We start from the raw sequence: 15,371 nt of genomic DNA on the forward strand, positions 1-15,371 counted from the left end.
GTAAGCCCATTAAGAGTCTACTTTTGGAAAAGTGCTGTTTATTCAATAGGGATTCCAAGATCTTCCTCGAAGTGATATTTGTGAGGGTTACTGCTTGCAGTCACTTGCAGTGTGAATGTTCCTAGAAAGAAGCTTTTGAAGGGACAGACTGAGGAGAGCTTATACTGAAACTTGGAGTAAGTTAGATGCTGATCTGTCCAGGCAGGGTTTGTCCTTCTGCTTAGTGTTAATACATGTTAATGTACAAGAAGTTTGTGATATCAACTGCCTTGCAGACTCTGTATGTAAGCCTGGATGAACTCTTTTTCAGTTCCCTTGCCTGTAAAATTATTAAATTTGTGTTGTATCAGTACTTAGAAAATTTTCGGAAAAAACATGCCTTATCTAACAAATACTGTTGGAACAGTGTCGGATAAGAATCATTCTCATCAACCCTTGGCTTATCATTTCCCTTATTTTACATATTTTTTTTTCAGAATTAATTCTTGTCCTAATAACTGCTCAGACCACGGAAAGTGTACAACCAGTGTGTCCGTTCCAAGCCGGGTATACTGTGAGTGTGACAAGTATTGGAAAGGAGAAGCCTGTGATATTCCGTATTGTAAAGCCAACTGTGGCAGTCCAGATCACGGGTACTGTGATTTGACAGGAGAGAAGCTGTGTGTATGCAATGATAGCTGGCAAGGTAAGGTTTTGTTATTTACAGTCAAATTCACCTTCAAAAAAGAATTGCTTTTACTGCATCCTATTTAGTATGCAAGTTAACATCTTTAAAGAATAAGCATGAATGGGAAAAAATACAGAGGTAAATTGTCATGTCGACTTACAGCTGTCCTTTTCAACAAAAGAAAGGGCTGAGAGCTTTACCTGGTATTTTTTATTTGGAGGTAGTGCAGAAGTATTGGATCAAACCTTTCTTGTGGTGGACATTCATCTTTTTGGATCACAAATTTGAAAAAATAATGGCAGTAAAATTGTGAGCATACTGAGCACTTCTGAAGACTTAAGATCCTCCATTGCCCAGTTTTCTGTTTGCTTAATTTTTCAATTTCTGTATGTATTTGATTCTCTTCCCCACCTTTCTTAATTTCATATCACAGTATTCCATTAATGCTTTATAAAATACATATTCCATGTCTGGTTTTTAATTGTATTTTATTTGTATAGTTTCTCAAGAAGACAAGGTAAGTTGTGTTGTTATGAGTGTGGCTGTGGATAAGTACTGAATGATGGATGCACTGTAAGAATGTGTGCTGTAGTTTTACTCCCAGTAGCCCTACCATACATGATTGTTTCATATTAAAGGTTATGTATTTAAGCTCTTAAATGGTTAATTCACTTATTATAGTTACACTAGACGTTTGTATCATTTACTATTCCTATTAGAAATCTCAGTTGGATTAGCTTGCTGTGTACTGAAATTGGCCTTATGCTTTTAAAAGAAATATTAAAACACAGGTTACTTAGCTGATACGCTGTCTTCCCATTCTTTACATACTCAGCTTTTTTTAATGTTGCTGTTTTTTTTTTTTTACATGTTGAAAGTGCTGTTTTACTCCTATTAGCTGCCACACCCCAAAGAGAACATGAGATTGAATTAATTTATGTCATTAATAATTGATGGAGTTGTTCATTAAAAGATAGTGCATCCACAGAATTCTACTGAAGGAAGTGAGTTAGCAATACAGCCATTGATTAGAACCACCCTAGTGACAGGCATGCTACTGAGTCCTCCAGAATCTCTCTTGACTGTAGTGTATAAAAAATAATCCTGAAATATATATCTGTAAAAGGAAAATGTGTATAGAATTTGCAGTAGGAATAGCACCCTTTTGCTAGTGTGTTGACTTAATGCAGTGTTCTGACTTTCATGTGTAATAGCTTCTTTTCATCTAGAGTTTCTGTACATACTAGCTTCCCATTCTTTCCTACGGCAAGTAGAAATATGGACAAATTGATTTTTTCCTCATGTTTTTATGGAACGCACATCTTTTTAAATTCATTTTTAAAATCGTATTCCAGGCAAACTAGTTTATAATAGATTTTCCTTTAAAAAACAAAACAAACAAACAAACAAAAAAAAACAAACAACTTTCTTGGTGGCCTCTGGGAGAACACTTAGTTGTTAATATTTATGCATTTATGTGTATACAAGCACATACATTACATCTAAATTCTCTTTCTTTACAGTTTCTAAACTGTCAGTATCTTCTACACAGGTTATTTGAAATACTGGAATCATAAATGTTTTTACCTATCCTACTGCTCTTGTGGTCTGCCAAAGTTTTTCTTGCTTTTGGTAGTTCAAATCAATCAGCTAAAGTAGGTTCTTGATTTCTATATTCCTGAAGAGTTTTTTTTTTTTTTCTTCTTCTTGTTTCATATGTTGTTGATTAGAGTGTATTTAGCCCTCTTATAGGAAAAATATTTCATTCAACTGCATTGATTGATATGCACTGTAAATAAAATCCTCATTCAAAAAATGAAAAGGTGTTTCCTATTATACCATACACGGGGTTCTTTTTTACAATAGCGACATCTTGTGGATACTGTGGGAGGAACATCAGCGAAGAATTCAGTTAAAACAAGTACAGGGTCATCTTTCGAGTAGCGTACATGTTTTGAGTAACAAGGTGTTTCTTCATGATATTCACGTGACAGTGCATTTTGTGGAAATTGGGTGTTGTAACTGTAAATATTCACAGTTAAGCACTAGTCGCAAATGTAAGTGATGTCATGACAATAGCTTTTAGGCTTAGAAAGCAAGTAATTAAGAATAATAGTATTTTTATTCTGAACAAAAAGTACAATTGTTATTTCAGCATTTGTAGTTGGTCTCAGAAATATGTAGAGGAAAAAAAAATTAATATTCCTTGAAATCTATTTAATTTAAAACATTAACCTGGGAGAGGACTACCATGAAGGAAAGAAGCTGGAGTTTTTCATGAATACAGCTTCCTTTTATGAGTACTGCTGGTTAATCTGACTTGGTGTGCTGAAGCAGAATGTGCTTCACATTCTGCTTGCTGGTACAGACTTTGGGTGTATCTTGGGCAGAGAAAAAGGTATCTTAAAACTGTTGATCTATTCTATTCGCTAGACACAGACAAGAAAGAAACGGGGACTTGACTGAGACAAAGTTTTTAAGAAGTTGAAAAGATAATTTTTAGTAAGATGTTACTCAGTCTGAGTATACAGCCAGCAAATTATCTTTTTGATACCGGTAACAGTGTCTTGGATTGTTTCAGACTGTAAATGAGCAGAGGAGATGCCAGAATAGTTGATTTCTGTAATGTCATTGACAATTCAGAATGACTGGAAGGAATGCAGACAGTCCTGTACTTTTTAGCACTGTTAAATGGGCTATCTGTGGAAATGCTGAAAATATTAATTACTCTGAAGGTGTCATGTCCCCCCAGACCCTGTTTATAGAAGCATTCTTTGACTTCAAGGAGCTTGACTTAATTCCAAAGGCAGCTCAAAAGTTGTTAGGTTGATAGTGTCAGTGTGTCGCTTTCGAGACCATAATTTGAGGAAAGGAATAATTAAACATATAGTATGTTTAGAATTGTGAAACGGATGAGATGTGAATTTATCAATATAGTTCATACTAAAATAATTTGTAAGAAAACATAGTAAATTTCACCTGAACCTCGGCATTTGATGATAGGAAATTACTGTAAATGGTATACATGGACATGAGGGAACAATAACAGCAGCACAGCTTGTTTATTGGGAAACATCAGTGGGAATGCTAAACAAGTAACTTAAGAGGGAAAGATGTAAATAGTACTTAAAGACTGATCTTGGGACTGATCTTGTTACATAATTTTTATAATCTGGTTATAAGACTGCTAATGGAATCCCTTAATATGAAGGCAGGAGTTTTTAATATGAAGGAGGACCAGAATATCCCTTTTAAAAAAAAAAAAAAAAAAAAAGACGAGGTGGCGGGATGTTGGAGTAATGTGTGGGGTGCAATCACTTCAGTATAAATCCTAAATTCATACGTTTAAGGACTAGGAATACTAAGAATGTGTTTTATCGGCCAGGATTGAAGTGGGGAAGGTGACATGGAAGAAAACTTGCCTGTCTATCAATTAGAATATGAACTAATTCATATACTTAATTTTATATACTCTATATAAACTGTCAAGTGTACTAGTAGGATGTTCAGCCATAATCTACATTTAATCCTAGGAAAATATTAGTACTATACTTCATTTTTATTATTACACTTTTATGAATGCAAATTGCACAGAGGAGAACCATTAGGATGATCAGGGCAATGGAAGATGCAGAATTTGTTTAAATTAGTAAAAAGGCTGGGAGGGAATAAATTGTTGTTTGTAAACATTAGTGGGCTGTACATTATTAAAAGAGAAGCCAGCTTTTTCAGTCAAGTGATATTGCTGACAGATGGGGGGAAAAATGGGTAAGCAGGTTGTCAATACATCTAGCTTGAAAATTAGCAGCAGGCTTTTAACTACTAGAGCTGTGAAGATTTCTAGAACGTGTTAGCAGAAATATTAGAGCTTGGTAGCCCACTGGCAGCATCTGGAGCCTCAAAAGCTACAGACTGACTGGATCAGCTGTGCTATAGGCCCTTCTTCTTTTGGAGACTAAGCACCAAAACTTATTTTTTCAGCTGAATAAAAAAATAAATAAACTCATATGCACAGTCTACTGAGGAGTGCAGTTGTGCTCAGTTATGAAAGACTTGTAAGGCTTTCCTTGCAGTATCTACAGACAGCATTCGGTCTTCCCCTTCTCAGTGCAGGTGTGTAGGGCTTCACTTCTGTCACTTCAGGTTTTGTCAACTGCCTGCTGAAGTGAAATGCTCACCTGTTGGTTGGGTTTTTGCCATATAGCTATTATTCCTTGTTAGTTTGGACATAGATACCAGATGCCTAACTGGGAGAGGTACCTAGAGGGCTGGGCTCCGTTGTGGCTCCCATATCCCAGGTGTCTGTTGCAGGGAGCTGGCTGAGCACAGGTCAAAGCTACAGTGCTGTGAGGCTCTGCACACCCCTGCCTCGTGGCCAGCCAGGTGGCTGGATCTTATTGTATTGTTGCAGACACAGCATTAAAGGGCATCCACTGTAGGCCTGTCTAGGACAGACAACCCAGCATTTCTGGTGGGATGTGCAATTATTTTTTTCCCCCAGTTGCCTTCTCTCACCCGTTCGCAGGCCTGTGGGCATCATGGATACTGTTCTTCAGCTATTCTGATCCATAGGGCAAAGCCCAACCATTTGCTAAAAGATTTTATCTCCTCTGCTTCTTTGGCGCTAGTTTCTGTGGGAGAACATCCCAACAGGTAACAATGAGGGCAGCTCATTTGGCAGCCTGACTGCTGATAGTCTTGGTTCATTTGCCCGGATCAGCAACTCCACTCCTCACACCGTTCATGGATAGTGGTGGATTGGCATTGCTGGAGTCTGTCACCGAAGACCAGTCCCAAATTCTTCTGTCCGTGTTTTTTTTTTTTTTTTTTTTTTTTTTTAAATCTTATATAGCAGGTTTTTATTTATATTATTTTAAATATTTATTTAAAATAATATAAATAAAATTTATCTTTAATTTATTATTATAAATTAAATTTATCTTTGTATAATGACCACCTCAATGATTTCCTGTAAGAAAGATGATTTACTGCTTGGTAAAACTTCCAATATCAAGAGTTGTTAGTGAAAGTAATATTTAGATATGTTTGCTTTTCTAAAAAAAATAAAATTATTTAGAATCATAGAGTATATGGAGTTGGAAGGAAATCACAAGGATTATCAAGTCCCATATTTTTCATGATATCAAATTCATTATAATATGAAGATTTTATTGGATACTTGAGAATAGCAGTATTTTGTTTATGTTTGTAGTGATTGAAAAATTATCTTACAGTAATAATTCACAACTCAAGTCCTCAAACATCAAATACAGAATAAATAACAATAATAAATACTTGATTTGAATACTGTGATTAGATTGTATGAAAAAAGGACCATAACATTTATATTCAAGAGATCAATACTTTTTTTTTTTCCTGTGATCCCAAAGGAGAAGATTAACATTGAAGACGATAGATGATGTTTTCTCATTAGGTGGAAATTGATCTTATGACTTGAACTACTGGAATAGATAGTTACTTTCGCAGTTCACGGAACTCCTCAGTAAATAGAAATTAAATTCCTTCTCTTGTGTTGTGTGGGTAAATCTCTTTTTTTTTTTTTTTTATTTTTATTTTTTAAACCTATAGAATTTTTTCCTACCTTTCAGGGTAACGTAATTGACTTCCAATTCAGTTTTATACAGTTGTTTCCTGTGTTTAAACCTTTTTTTTTTCTTTTGGATTGAGTGGGCAAGAAAGAAATCCAATTTTAAATAAATGGAGAAAAATGGTATTTGCATAGAAAATAGTAAAACATTTATCTGTGTTCTGCAGCTGTACTGCTGCCTGTTCCACAAAAGATGTATATTTAGTGGATGTGATGTTTCTGAAGTGAAAATGTATTTGTGCGGAAATAATGGTGATGTTTCATGGTATACATACTTAAGTATGAAGATCTGTAAATTATATTCCAAAATCCTACAGTTACCTTGCCTTTATAAGACACTAGCCACACAAAAGCATTTGTTCTTTAAATGATGTTTCAATAGAAGTCAGTATTATTATATTGCTTTTTTTTTTTTCCTCTCCTCAACTATATATTCCATTTTTTACACAGATTGATAGAGTTATTTCAGTATGTATGCAGGTTTTACAGCTCTACTGAAGAGGCAGTCCTGGCTGGTCAGTCTTACTTGTGTTGGTATAACCATGTGTATGCATGCAAAGTGAAACAGGTAAGGGATCGCACCCAATTTAAAGGCTCATCTGGCCAAAAAGCAAAGCTAGTTTTAACCTGGATGTTCCCTCACCTGATTCAGTGCAGCCACATGAAAATTGGCACCAGCGGTGATAGAGAGTAAGGAGTTGCGGGAGGCCAAGGGTGGCTTTTCTGGTGGCAATGCCAACTTATGTCACTTCAATAATCATGTGTGTCATGCATAGGGTGTTACGTCCTTTGAAGAAAACATTGGAGGATTTAGTATTTTCAAGCTCCGGAGTTCAGGTTCATCTCCTCAGAATGTGTCCCTCTTCCATGTCAGAGCTGGGAGTGTGGTGTTTCTTCTCCCCATCTCACTCTTCCTGTCATTCGTTGTAGACCTACCAACAATGAAGTACGAGGTTGCAAGGAAGTTATCTGTGATATTTAAATTATTGATCTGGTTATCAGTATTAAGATTTTGGCATTGTTAGAGTAGTATAAAAAGTTTGTCCTCATTTTAATACAGTCACTTTAATCTAAGTATAGTGTAGGCAGGAATAATATTTTGGATTTGCTATGTGAATTTGTGTGCTTTGTCTCCAGAAAAGAAAGCCTTAAATCAATTAGCAGGCGAGTAGCTTGTGTTTGATTTGTGATTTGCCACTAGGGGACACTGTTGACCACTACATTTCTGTGCAAGAATGTTATCTTTTATTGAAAACAGAAATATCTTTTCATTTTACTGGCGGCACAGATTTTATAATTATAAACTGTGCCCTGATCAAAGAATAATTAATCATCTTTTTATTTTTGAGCACTTTTAGATTCAAATTAAGTGTTTCCTGCTGTGATTTACCAAATCAGAATATTGTTGAGGTTACAATTTTTCTACAGTATCAATATTAATGCTTGAGGAATAATATACTGAATTATTCCTACCTTCATTAGACCTCATTCAAATACCATTAATCTTTCTTGGGCAGAAGGTATAATGAGCAATGGGAATTGAGGGTCTCCATCATTTAAGCAACAAAAGGTAATCCGGATACAAGTCAACATCATTTTTCTAGGAAGTACCAGGAAAAGTTGACAAATGTTTAGGTACAGGTGATTTACCTGGTTGTTGTGTATAAGGAGTAATTGTAACAAGTTGCCCCAAAATGATAATGTACACTGGAAAAACGATCTTTTTTTCAATACGGATAATGTTTTAAAATTATGGACTTTATGTCACATGCTTATTTAGTTTTAGTAAACTTCACCGGTTCTCTTCTAAACATTTGCCCAGCTTTTCCTTAACTCTGTGTAAGCCTTTGCATCCAGAGCATCCTTTGTCAGAGCTCCTTGGCAAGAGGGTCTGATGATTATTGCATGAACTACTACCTCCTCCTGTTTGGTTTGAATGTTGCTTCTTCATGCTGCATTTGATGGATCTCTCTACTTACGTTTGAAGGGACTGTAAATTATTCACATCCACCCTCTGTCACTTATTTTATAGACCTTTAGCATTTGCTTCCATTATTTTTTTTTCCAGACAAAAAGACCCAGCTGACTTGGTTGTTCCTTTAAATATCATAGTTACTCTGCTGTAAAAATAGTCTCCAGCTCTAATATATCTTTTATTATTGAGAAGGGCTCACAGATTTCTAAGTGATTTATACATGTACGTTGGGGTAATGGTGTCCTCTGTTCCTACCCTATGATTTGTTTTGTTGACCATTGCTGAGTATTGTGGTATTTTCATTATTGTGTTGGTTTCTTAACCTGAAACTCTGCTACTGAGAAGTGGTGGTTAGCTGAGGCTATTGTCTGTTTAGCTGAGCTAGAACATAGCTTACATAGTTTTACATTAATCTGTATTGAATTTTATGTCTAATTGTTTTGCTCAGTCAGGTAAGAACTTCTGTGGTTCATCAAAGTCTGTTCTTATTTTTTCTACCCTCCATAAATCATCATCATCAGCAAGCTTTCTTCACTACTTTATTTTTGAGCTCATTAATGTGTACATTGTGTAGCAGAGGTACAAGCAGAAATCCTTGTGGAACTCCACTGGAGACCTCTGTCCCTTTAGACGGGTTCCTTTACTCCAGTCTTCTAGCTTACAGCCAGTTATTTAGCCATGCAAAGACCTTCATTCTCTTTCTACAGCAGTCAGATTTCCTTAGAAGTCTTTGAGGAATTTTGTTAAAAGCCTTGTGAAAATCCGTGTCAGTGTATCAAATGAACTAATCTTAAGATGAAAACAAGGTTTTCACTTGTTTCTTTGTTGTTTGTGTGTTTGCTTGCTTATTCTTTAGTATGCTACTGCAGAGTCCTTTAAGAAGGTTATGCCCAGTGTGACTTGAACAGCTTTGATTTTTAGTAATGTGAAGTGAAGGATTTACTCCAGCTAGGCAGGCCAAGAGGGACATAACATTGCTTGCAGTATCAGCATCAAATTACTGAAATCATTTAGCTGTCATACAATATGTCTGCCATCACTGATGATAAAAATTTCAGTTCTGTGATTGATAATGCTCAAGGTAGAACACATTGGTGTCCTAAAAATTCAGTGTTTTCCTAGCTAGAAATAAAGTCAGGCAGTAAAGCTGTAGAGTCACTGACAAGAGGCAAATAGTTCGCATGCTGTTCTTTTTTATTTTTTTTGTAGCAGAATTGTAAATATATTGAGGTTTTAAATAACAAGTCTTTAAAGTTTTTCTAGTTTCTATAGTATAAACCAATGGCAAAGAGATCACAGCATATTAGACAACAAATGGAAAGTATTTCTTGTATATATGTTTTTTAAAATAATGAATCTTTTAAAAATGACACATCTTGATGTTTTTTCTTCATTTAGAAAAAATAATTGTTTAAAATATATTCCAAAATAATATATGGTTATAGGCTTTTGTAGCTTTATAGATAAATTATAAAATTTAAATACTCAAATCAGTCTTTCTGTCAATCAGTTTAGTGTGTATTGTCCTCTTGAAAGACAATGCAAAATGGCATTGGTGAAGGCCAAATTTGTACTCCTGAAACTTTGTATAGTATAAAAGATATTGTAATGTAATCTACTGTAATGTTATTTGCTTTAATATAAATTTATTTTGATTAGTTCAAATGCACTATAGTTTTTCTCCAGAGGTAGCATATTGTTTATACTGTGCTACACCTTTTAAACCTCTGTTGCCTCTAAAAACATGATGTTATGCCTTTCTTTCAATTTGTGACTCATACAGTATGTTTTCTGAGAAGAATGCCGAAATGTATCATTATTTAAGCTAATCTAGCACTTCCAATTTGACTGATGTCTCTTGTTGCCAATTTTTCATTGAGCATCTGTTAAACATAAAAGTGTATACTGTATTTTATCCGAATGAGCAATCCTGACATCTGTAATTAAGCCTTCCCTATTTCTGCTTTATTGGCTTTAACATCTCTCTCTAACAGATTGTACAAATTGCACATTTGTTTACAAAACAGGTCCAGATTGTTCTTTGAATGTCCCTTCCACGGAGTCTTACTGGATTTTACCAAATGTGAAGCCATTCAGCCCTTCTGTGGGCCGGGCTTCCCATAAGGCAGTTCTACACGGAAAATTTATGTGGGTGATTGGCGGATACACTTTCAACTACAGTTCATTCCAAATGGTGTTGAAGTAAGTGATTTCTCTATTATGATATCCCCTCTGATATGGCTTAGGGAAAACAAATATCAACACAAGTACATCTATCCTGCTACTTAATTGAAAGTTTTATACTTTTTTTTTTAAGATTATTTGTTATCTTACTTATTTTCTGCTTAGTTTTCTTATAATTAACATATTATAAATAACATGTTTATCAACATGTCTATTTCTCCTGCTTTTGTCTATCTTCTGTTTTCTTTTGCAACTTTTTGTAATTATCCAAAAGAAATCCCATTTTCTTCTGGTCTTTTTCCTTTTCCACCTGTGCTTTTTTTTTTTTATTTTAAGTGAATGGAAATTAAAATCAACTGTGCATGTGAGAGGCTGCTCACTACTAAGTCTTCGAAGTAATGCAAAAGGTTGTGGCATAGGTAGTTGTGTGTATGTGTTGCTGATAACTGAGCTTAGTAACCTAGTGTTGTAACTTTCAGAAAATGGGACCATAATGAAAATCACTTGACTTACAAGAAACTGTTCATAGGTCCCTGAAAGAGATGTTCATGATTTTTCCACATTGAACATTTAGTACACTATCATGAGTTAGTACACTGGTATAATAATTAAAAATGACTTCGTTACTGCTGCTATAACAGATCACCACATCAGATAAACAGTGACAGATCAAGTGTGCACACTTTGCCAAACAGAAGTTTACTTCAAATAGAAATTTAGTTCAGACATACAAAAGGCCCTATATGCAGGTAGAAAGCATTTACTTTTTTTTTTTTTTTCTCTTCTAGCTACAATTTGGAAAGCAGTATATGGAACGTAGTACCCGTATCCAAAGGGCCACTCCAGAGATATGGACACACTCTTGCTTTGTATCAGGTTTGGACTTCTTAGCCTTCTATTTAATTAATTAGTTTGTGTTTGCTGTTAGCAATCTTAACATGATCCATGGATTTTTGAGGATAATTCAATGTCTAGTCCATAAACACTTTTTGTATTAGTGTCATCTTTAGTACTTAGATCTATAGCATTTTTTTTTTTTTTTTTTTAATTGTGGTGGTTGTGGTGTAAGGGAAAGCAATCTGGGAGCCAAGGTAGAGCAGGCACCATCCCACAGGGGCTGAACCCAGCACACAGAGCGATGGCAGTGTCCTTTGACAGCCCCTGGGATAGAAAGTGATGACCCAGGTCCAGAGACCATTCAGGGAGTCTAGTTGGGAGCAACGGGAGTCATGGCCAGAGACAGGACTGGAAACATGCCTGAGGAGGAGATAAGGAGGTATCCAGGAGACAAGACCAGGTTCAGGTCCATCCATCCAGTCAAGCAGTCAGGGACAGAGGGTCCTTGGCTGAGCCTCAGGTGGTGCTGGTCAGGGCCATGAAGGCCTGTCACACAAGAAATACATCTTTAGTTTGTTTTATGAGACTTAGTACAGAACCAGAGTAGTATTTAATACAAACAAAAGCCACCAAAACCAAACAAACAAGCAAAACCCAATGACAAATTAAATAAAGGTGTAGAGTATCATTACTGTAAATTCAAATAAGTATGTAAAAATATAACCAATAGTTTTGGTTCTACTAAGATCTTGTAGTGTGTATGCTGCTTTATTGAAAGAACTTTAAAAGCCTTGTTTCACTTAATAAATAAATAAATTTTACTGATAGAATATAGACAGAACTGCACATTAAAAAATGTTTTGTTAATCAATTAATTTTTGGCTACTGTTAGTAACATAACCGAAATATGAAGGACCAAAAAATACAGTCAGTGAAAGTAAGTTGAAGTAGTGCATAATTTTGCCGACAAACGTGTTAAATGTGATGGAGAAATGCAGATTTCCTTAATCCCAAATTTTCAGTTGTTTGCCTCAGACAACTTCAGTAGGGAAGAACAAAAAAAAAAAACAGTACACTAAGCCAGACCAGAATGTTCATCTGGTCTGGTAACATGTTCAAATAATGGATAGCAGTGAATTCCTGGAGAAGAATGTCAGGAAAAATGACAAGAACATATAGAAGCTTCTTCAGAACGTTGTCCTGGTCTGCAACAAGGATTTTTCTGAGATTATTATTATGTATACTAATAGTAGCATTTCTATGGAAAGATCAGAACTTTGTCTTTATCTTTTTTCATACTTTCAGACCTTGCCCTTTTATTTATTTATTTATTTATTTTTTGGTCATGGATATCATCCTGTGCCTAAGAATTCTGGGGTTTTGTGTGGAGAAATACCACCTGTTGGGATACTGCTATTTGCTCATTTAATTTTGATTCTTTATATTGTTTCATATTTGTGTTCTGGGTACCACTCATGATTTTCTGTAAGTCTGACATATAGTGACATATACAACTCTCATTTCTTTTTCATATTGAGAGTTTCTTGCCTTCTTAATAAACTAGAGGGAAGTTATTTCATATGTTAGAAAGAATGACATCATTGTTATCTTTTTTTTTTTTTTTTTTTTTTTGAGTTCTGTTACATCCCTTCTGAGATAAAATGGAATCACAGCATTTGTGGTATTGGTACCTCAGAGATTGATGATGTCATAGACAGCAGTCTGTTTTTTTCCCCTCATAATTCTTAAAAATATTTTAGCATTTTGAAAATGAGCTATTGGATTTGTACTGCTATTTTCACAGAACTATCAATTACAATATCATGATCTCATTCCAGTCAACTATAACCTTATCACTACATGTACAGACTTAAAATTGTTTGGTATGCAGCTTGTGATGATTATCTACATGGACTTTTGTATGTCTGTCTGTTTGCCCTTGTATTGCATGTTCAGTATTATGAGGTTTTTCTGCAGTTCTTTGCCCTTGCTTTGCTTTCTTGTTCTAATGCCAGACTGAACAAACAGTTGTTCTCTGTGGGACACCACTGATGACCTCTCCTCACTGTTAAAAGTGACCATTTTTCCCAAGCTTCATTGAGTTACTTACCCTTGAGTGAGCTGTTTTTCCTTTCCCAGGGCAGCTTAGTTTCTTTAAGGCATAAGGAACAATATCAAGCATCTTTTGGAAATTCCAGGTAACTGTATCAACCAGACCTTTTTTTCTTTCAGGAAAATTCAGTCATTTTTAGGATGTGACTTCTGTTTTCAAAAGCTGTTTGAATTTTCCTCAACTTGTCTAACTTATCCATGTGTTCACTAATTCTGTCCTTTCTGCCTGCTGTTCTTCTATCTTGTGGTATTGACACATGTTTAAGGAGGGAATTACACACATGAGACAGTGGTCAGCTGTTTCATTCTTAAATTCCTTCAGAACTGATCCTGATGACCTGTTGCTGATTTTATTTTTTTTCTTTTTTTTTTTTTTTTTTCTTTTTTTTTTTTTATCCTTTTTTATGACCTTCTGTTATTTCTGTTATTTTGTAATTTCTGCTATGGAAATACCTGTAAAGCCTACTGTGAAGACTTCAAATACAAAAATTAATTTTATTGCTGAGGCTGTAACTTCTCAGAATACTCTGTACTGTCTGTTGGCACCACAAATCATCTAGTTGGCTGTACTTCTAATGAGTTTGAAAAACGGTATGGTAGTACTTTATATATAATTTTGCAGGCAACTCATCAAGCTGTTTCTTGGCTTGCCTTATATGTCTCCCCATTTTAATCTCCTGGATTTGAAGCAAATTTTGAAGTACTCTTTCTGACTTCTAAAAGTTCTCTGTTATCCTCTTGTAAAGTTAAGCTTGATTTATTTTGGTGTTTCTAATGGGAAACTGTGTATATTTTTAAATTTTAAATTAAATAAAAAGCATTCATGGGATCTGTGCAGCTGCCCTTAAAATGTCGCCATATTGTCATTAAATATCTTATCCTTTCAGTTTCTTTTTATGAACAGTCTTCCTTTAATATAGCGTTCCTTTAAAATTTAAGTAGAATTTTAGGTGTGGGTGTTTTTTGTTTTTTTTTTTTTTTTTTGCACCCTCTCTCAGCTTGTGTTGCTCTTCCAGAGATGCTGAATCTGTACGTGCCGTGGTTAGTATTGTAGAGCTGTTTTACAGCAGTGATATGACTAGATTCTTCTGTGTGTGCCCCAAAATTGACTCAAAAATTACTTTTCTCTATAGTTCTATGATTCATTACTAATGTATTATCTGTTCTCTGAAAGGTTAACTCTGACTGCTATCTTTGGTTATAACAGTTCTTGTGGAATGTGGACCTTTTAGTTGGGAAACATTCAAGTAATGTATCATTTAGCAGTTCAGAATAAAGGCTTAAAATATCATTTAACCTTTCCTTATATGACAATGCTAATATTTTCTTGAGATGTTCCAGACTGAAGGATAACCAGTAAATATCATAGGATGAGTTGGGTTGGAATAGACCATAAAGACCACCCAATTCCTGACCCCCTGCAATGGGCAGGGACACCTCCTACGAGACCAGGTTGCTCAAAGCCCCATCCAGCCTGGTCTTGAACACTTCCAGGGATGGGGCATCTGTAGTTTCTCTGGACAGCCTGTTTCAGTGCTTCACCACCCTCTGAGAAGAGAATTTTCGCCTAACATCTAATCTAAGTCTCCCCAATTTCATTTTAAAACTGTTACCCTTGTACTATTGCTGCATGCCCATGTAAATAGCCTTGTGATTCAGAGATCTTTCTTTCAGTGAGGAAATGCTACTCATTAACAGTAATGAAGTACCAAACAAGTGTGTAGTTAAGAAGCATTGTTGTTGTCAAAGGCACATTTTCATTAGTAATTAAAATCCACTAATAACGAACACAAACACCACTAGTGTAAAACAAGGAACTACTAATACATTGCTTCTGCTAGCACTTATATCAAATATCAAAAGGCCGAAGGAGCTGATCATGTAAGTTGAAGAAATTTTAAATGAAAAAGCACATCCTTTTTACAATAAGTTGTTAAATTAACTTGAGATTTTTTTTTATTTTATATTTTCCTTTCACATATTTCCTT

At 35.1% G+C, this 15,371-nt stretch overlaps 1 protein-coding gene across 4 annotated transcripts in view; it reads left to right on the forward strand.

Moving 5' to 3' along the window:
* ATRNL1 (attractin like 1) overlaps positions 1-15,371 on the forward strand; it is a 491,394-nt gene that overhangs the window by 49,155 nt on the left and 426,868 nt on the right. For all 4 annotated transcript variants that reach the window (XM_032190853.1, XM_032190854.1, XM_032190850.1 and 1 more), the window contains exons 5-7: positions 477-685; positions 10,278-10,452; positions 11,223-11,310. In XM_032190853.1, the coding sequence (XP_032046744.1) occupies positions 477-685; positions 10,278-10,452; positions 11,223-11,310 (472 nt within the window). The remainder of the gene's footprint in view (positions 1-476; positions 686-10,277; positions 10,453-11,222; positions 11,311-15,371) is intronic.

Source organism: Aythya fuligula, chromosome 7 (assembly GCF_009819795.1).
Source record: "Aythya fuligula isolate bAytFul2 chromosome 7, bAytFul2.pri, whole genome shotgun sequence".
In the NCBI taxonomy this organism is placed as follows: domain Eukaryota; kingdom Metazoa; phylum Chordata; class Aves; order Anseriformes; family Anatidae; genus Aythya; species Aythya fuligula.